Consider the following 6,007-nt stretch of genomic DNA (forward strand, 5'->3'; position numbering starts at 1 on the left):
TTTTTTATTACAAGCCTCAGAAACTGCTGCTTTAGATAAATGTTTCTCTTAAGTTTAAGTGGAAGACATATTTTATCATCCACTGTTCAGAGTAGACTGCATGCGTCATGCCTACATGGTCGAATTGCGGCAAAGAAGCCATTACTTCAAAGAACAACAAGCAGGAGAGACTTGCTTTGGCCAAGAAACACAAGGAATGGATATTAGATCAGTGGAAAACTGACCTTTGGTCTGGTGAGTCCAAATTTTTTATTTTTGGTTCTAACTGCCATGTCTTTGTTAGATGTACAGAGGGTAAACGGACCATTCCTGAATGTGTAGTTCCCCTTGTGAAGCATGGATGGGCTTTGCTGGTGACACTGTGACACTGTTGGTTCCTTTTTTAAATTTGAGGGCGCACTTAACCAGCATAGCTGTGATGTGTCATTTTATCTGGTTTGCACTTAGTGTGGCTATTATTTATGTTCCAACAGGACAATTACCCCAAACACACCTCTTGGTTATGAAAGAGCTATTTGTTCAAGAAGGAGAGTGATGAAATTCTGCATCAGATGACCTGGCCTACGCAATCACTTAATCTAAATTCAGTTGTGATGGTTCGGGATGAGTTGGACTGTAAAGGAAATGAAAAGCAGCCAACAACCATCTCTGTGTCAAGCTGTTGTCAAAACAAACGGTGACTACTTTGGAAAAAATTTTCATATTCTATTTTGTTTACTACATAGTTCCATACATGTTTTTTTTTTTTTTATTTCATACTTTGGATGTCTCCAGTATTAAAGTGAAATGTTGAAAATAAAGAAAAAGAAAGAAAGAATAATGATGAACAAGCTTTGACAGCTTTAGATTCAAGGTTATTAGTAGAATAAAAGTAAACATTTTTAGAGGTATAAACAAAATAATAACAAGGTGAGCTTATTCATCTGGATAAGGCACCAAGCTACTCTTATATGAATGAATGGGTATTTTAGTGTATTATAATTTCATGCAGTGTAATTGGTATGGCTTCTTGCCTAGTTTAGTGTCTACTTTTCACTTGTGTCTGCGTGTTTCTGTATTGTATTAAAACGACTGATTGTCTTGCCCAACCTGAAAACAAACACTTAAGGTTTCAGGCCTTTTCTTTAAAAAAAGTGATACCAAGTTTGGCTATATGATCATAAACGTCACTGCTTTCAGTGTTACATTCTAAGATATCTGCTAAGAAATAAGATAGAAGAACAGGTTTAGCTGGGATTCAGGTTGGTCATGTGAAGAATGGTTAAAATCTAAAGGAAGTGCCAGAGATGATGTGCCTGGTATTTGTTATTCTCCCTTAAATCTTTTGAAAACATTTCAGGCATATTCAATAGAGCACTTTATGGCCTTTTGTTTTTGGTATTTTTTTTTTGTCTGCAGTGAAATGATCAAAATAATGACTTTTAAAATGCAAACCTTTATAATTTTTCCATCTCCCCCAATATCCATAAAACCTAAAATGTGTATTGTGTCTTTAGAAAAACTGGTGTTGTATTATCACATTTATACATTTCTATACGTAATTATTTCTCTTGATCTTGTTGATCAAGATAAGATAAGCCTGGTAATGATAGGAAAACTCAGCTAAGGGTTGTTTTTCATTGTACATGTTCTCCCTATAATGCATGTACATCTTATAGAATGTCAGTTCTTCTGCCTTGAAATTAGACTTTAGATGTCCAATTTGCTCTTGCTCCTAGATGACTGCCTGATGCCGCTTTTTTCAGTCCTCTCCATTAATGCGCAACAGACCATCCAACCTTTCTTCATTCTGGCAGGGGAAGCAAATGAGAAACTTTTGTACCTGCTACACTGCCACTTCTTTATGTTTTCAAATTTGCCTGTTAACATACCTTAGATTTTTACAATTTTCAGTCCTTTTTAGGCATGACGATTATTGATAATTGGCAATAAGCATCCACACATTTCCTGGATGCATGTTTCTGTTCAAGTTTTGAACAGAAGATGGAAGAATGTGCATGCCTGTAATCTTGTAATGCAGACTGTGTACAGCTCTTGGCCTACACATAATACATGTTTATCTGATTTAAAAGGTATGTGTGTGGTATACACCAACAATTGTGTGCTCTTCCTAGTATACCAGTTCAAAGACACACTATTTTACTCTTTAAAGTTCCCCCCCAAAATGCTTTGATAGCTATGATTTAAATCATTATGCTCACATTTAAAAGAGAAATCCAGAGTAAGGGTTAGGGTTTGACTATATGTTAGCATTCAAGATTATAGATGTTCGTGTTAGGAGCAGTGCTTGATAAAATAATATTACTTACTGTTACTGAGGGAGTAGCTTGGATGTTATAAATAAAAAGACAGAATCACATACAGGGATTAGTTTAAGGTAGCAAATTATTCCAACCCTAAGTTGGTAAAACACTTCAAAATCAATAAATTCTAAGCATTGCTTGTTAAAGAAAAGTAAAAGGGAATAGTGTGTGGAAAGACCCACAGCCAAATACACTGATTTACCCTGTTTGTTATTTGAATTGCTGCTCTAGAGTTACAGAAGATGGGAGACACACACACACACACACATATATATATATATATATATATATATATATATATATATATATATATATATATATATATATATATATATATACATACACACACACACACACACACACACACACACACACACACACACATCTACATCCACATATACTTTAACATTTAATGAAAAGTTACAAGAAGCTCTGAAACACTCATTTTAAATATATGGTACTTTATCTCTCAATGTTTGAACATAGATCAACATGTCTTATATTGTACAGTGCATTAACTGTTTAATACATTTCCATGTTACAATTATGTAAGAATAATGAACATTGGAAACATTATAATTAATATTTTCTTGCAATATACCTAAACAAATGTAACTTCATTTACTATGTCTGTCTATAACTTATATCTTTGAAAGGTGCAGTTTCTAAAGAGATAAGGCTGGGAATTGAATGTCATGAGGTTATTTAATATTTTATAGTACATATATAGCCTTATACTTCATTATGTGCACTTGTGCAATTTGAACATCAGCTACACACACATGCCACCTAAATAGCATTTTGTCTGTTGTTTTAACAAAGTTGAGCAAAAAATCAAATCTCTGTTTAAACTGTTATCTCATATTATTATTATTATTATTTTTTATATCTATATGAAGACTACCTGTAATTTTTTAGTTTAGCCAAATAGAAATTGTTAAAAACAAACTGAAAAAACATTTCATACTGTACATGAACATCCATATAATCGAAGGGCAGAATATTTTGCCCATAGAAATTACTTATAGCATGGAAAGCAGCTACAGAACATTTTCTTGAAGGGATTGTTTTGATCATGTCTCTTTGCTTTTTCAAGTCGAAATAGGACTTCTTCGAGTTTAGCATCCGTTTTCTGAACATTGGTGAATATGTAGTCTATCATGGGCCCTTGTTCTTCCACAAGCATGGCCACATCCAGGAACACCTCATGGACACTCTTGAGTCGGTTTTCCAACTCCAGTAAGTCACGGTGTCGGCTTTCGATCTGGTTGAGTGCAGATCGTGCTGTTTTTCCCTCTGTCAAAACGTTATCATTGAAGATGTTCCACTGCCCATTCTCCAGCATTTCCTCAATCTCCTCACCTGTCACCTCTCGCCCTACAATCTCCATCTGCCTCTGGATATGCGTTTTGCACGTTTCTTTGTGGTTCATCTCTGCTTCGTTGTATTCCATCATCACATCACGGAAGCTGTTACTTAGGCCAGCATACTGCGTTCGAGCAATCCTGGCTACCGCCGAATTGATCCCATGCTCCTCTTCCAGCTCTTTGGCATGGGAGTCCATCTTACGAAGACGTTTCAGCAAATCCTCCCCACGGGTTTTGATATCAGCAGCAATGGCATTGGAGTCTCGCTTTATTGTGCTGGTTCGAGTTGGTTCACTTAGGAGGCGTGTGTTTTGCTCTCTGAGCCGCTTTACATCCAATTGAATGAGCTGAACCTCACGCCTTATCTCTTGAGCTTCATCAAACACAGCGTCCATCTCATTGTTGTCGAAAATGATGGCTTGCTGCTGGAATTCTTCTTCCAGTTCCACATTGCTAAATGAGTCCGAGACTGACTCTGAATATTCCTGCTCTTCCAGATTATTTGTGGACACAGAAAGTTCCTGTAGGTGACTGAGTCTGTCCCTCATGGCTGCCTTAGGTGAGAGGAAAGAGAAGGGTTAACGTATACCTGAAACAGTGAATTATCAGCATACATGCCTCAAACACACGACTATCCTTCCTTGTTTTTTTTGTAAATACCAGTAAACATCTAACACAAAAATAATAATAATAATAATCGAAACAAGTTTAGTTTGACATGGAAGAATCTTTTATACAAATAATTGAGGTTTTGTAAAATATTACTTCACAAATGATTAAGAATATGCTATTTATTCGAATGACTTTTGTCAATGGAAGGAATGGGTTAATGTGTCCTGTTCTTACCTCTCAAAAGAATAAAGTCACACAACAAGTTTTACTTAGCAAAACTATTCCAGGGTGGCGTCACTCACCCAACAAGTTTGCACAAATATTTTAGAACTCTTGCATGATGGTATTTTAATCCAGAAGTAATGCTAGGAAATGTGCAAATGTTAGGTAATATGCACACACACTATGAGAAATTGAAGTTCTTTTATGGGTATCTTTTTTATTATTATTTACAGGATTTTCTGAACAACACTCAGAAAGGGTTCAGTATAGGACCTTATAGGTTTCCCCTGACAGAAAAACAAGGAACACTTCAAGATTAACGTTTAAGTTAACAAATCGTCTTTGTTAAATGTTGTGTTTAGAAAAATGCATTTGTTAAACAAATGTAACAAACAATTTTTATTTAATATTCTGTTTGTGCAAAACAGAAAAAAAAAACACAGACAAAACCAGGGTATTTGCTTCGATTTCCAAAACTCTTTATGAAAATAATAATAATAATAATAGAGACGTATATAATTATGGATTAGACCGACTTTAAAATATGATGGCAATACTCACTTCATGAAACATTTTGTTCCACAATACCTTGGTGATTTGCCGGATCCGTCAGCAGTATTAACCCTTTTTGGAAAAACGTCTTACAGGTGCCATATCAAGGGTGCTTCATGTTGGTGAGGTACAGAAGGGCTCTCGCTCATCAGCGCGCGTGACAGAGCGCCACCGCACCTTTTTACGCAAGACCCGCACTTAAAATAGTGTCACTGATTGTAGGCGGAAATATCTGCATATGTGAAGTTTTCTTTGTGGCATGCAGATGAGCTGCATATCTTCAGGCTTACATTTACCATTTACATTCAGAGCAATTCTTGCAACCTGCTATTTTGCAAGTTCTCCCACTTAGAAATCATGGAGGGGTCTGAAATTGTCAGTGCATGTCCACTGTGAGAGACATAATCAAAAAAAAAAAATCCAGAAATCACAATATATGATTTTTAAACTATTTATTTGTATGATACAGCTGCAAATAAGTATTTGAACACCTGTCTATCAGCTAGAATTCTGACCCTCAAAGACCTGTTAGTCTGCCTTTAAAACATCCACCTCCACTACATTTATTATCCTAAATTAGATGCACCTGTTTGAGGTCGTTAGCTGCATAAAGACACCTGTCCACCCCATACAATCAGTAAGAATCCAACTACTAACATGGCCAAGACCAAAGAGCTGTCCAAAGACACTAGAGACAAAATTGTACACCTCCACAAGGCTGGAAAGGGCTACGGGGAAATTGCCAAGCAGCTTGGTGAAAAAGGTCCACTGTTGGAGCAATCATTAGAAAATGGAAGAAGCTAAACATGACTGTCAATCTCCCTTGGACTGGGGCTCCATGCAAGATCTCACCTCGTGGGGTCTCAATGATCCTAAGGAAGGTGAGAAATCAGCCCAAAACTTCACGGGAGGAGCTTAAGACATGTCCAGGCATGTCTTAAGTTTGCCAAT

The 6,007-nt window shown here is 36.4% G+C and overlaps 1 protein-coding gene across 2 annotated transcripts; it reads right to left on the reverse strand.

Moving 5' to 3' along the window:
* Nucleotides 1-2,699: 2,699 nt before the first annotated feature.
* LOC310737677 (syntaxin-11-like) lies at nt 2,700-5,270 on the reverse strand. Of its 2 annotated transcripts, none has more exons than XM_083562158.1 (2): nt 5,066-5,270; nt 2,700-4,224 (listed from the first exon to the last, which is right to left on the reverse strand). In XM_083562158.1, exons 1-2 carry the CDS (start codon nt 5,075-5,077, stop codon nt 3,322-3,324), a joined length of 915 nt encoding a protein of 304 aa, XP_083418284.1. In that variant the 5' UTR covers nt 5,078-5,270; the 3' UTR covers nt 2,700-3,321. The 2 variants fall into 2 exon arrangements, with proteins under 2 accessions (XP_083418284.1, XP_083418285.1); XM_083562159.1 differs by having other exon boundaries at nt 5,093-5,243.
* Between the last annotated feature and the right edge of the window lie 737 nt (nt 5,271-6,007).

This window comes from Silurus aristotelis (assembly GCF_946808225.1).
Source record: "Silurus aristotelis genome assembly, chromosome: 15".
Lineage (NCBI taxonomy): Eukaryota > Metazoa > Chordata > Actinopteri > Siluriformes > Siluridae > Silurus > Silurus aristotelis.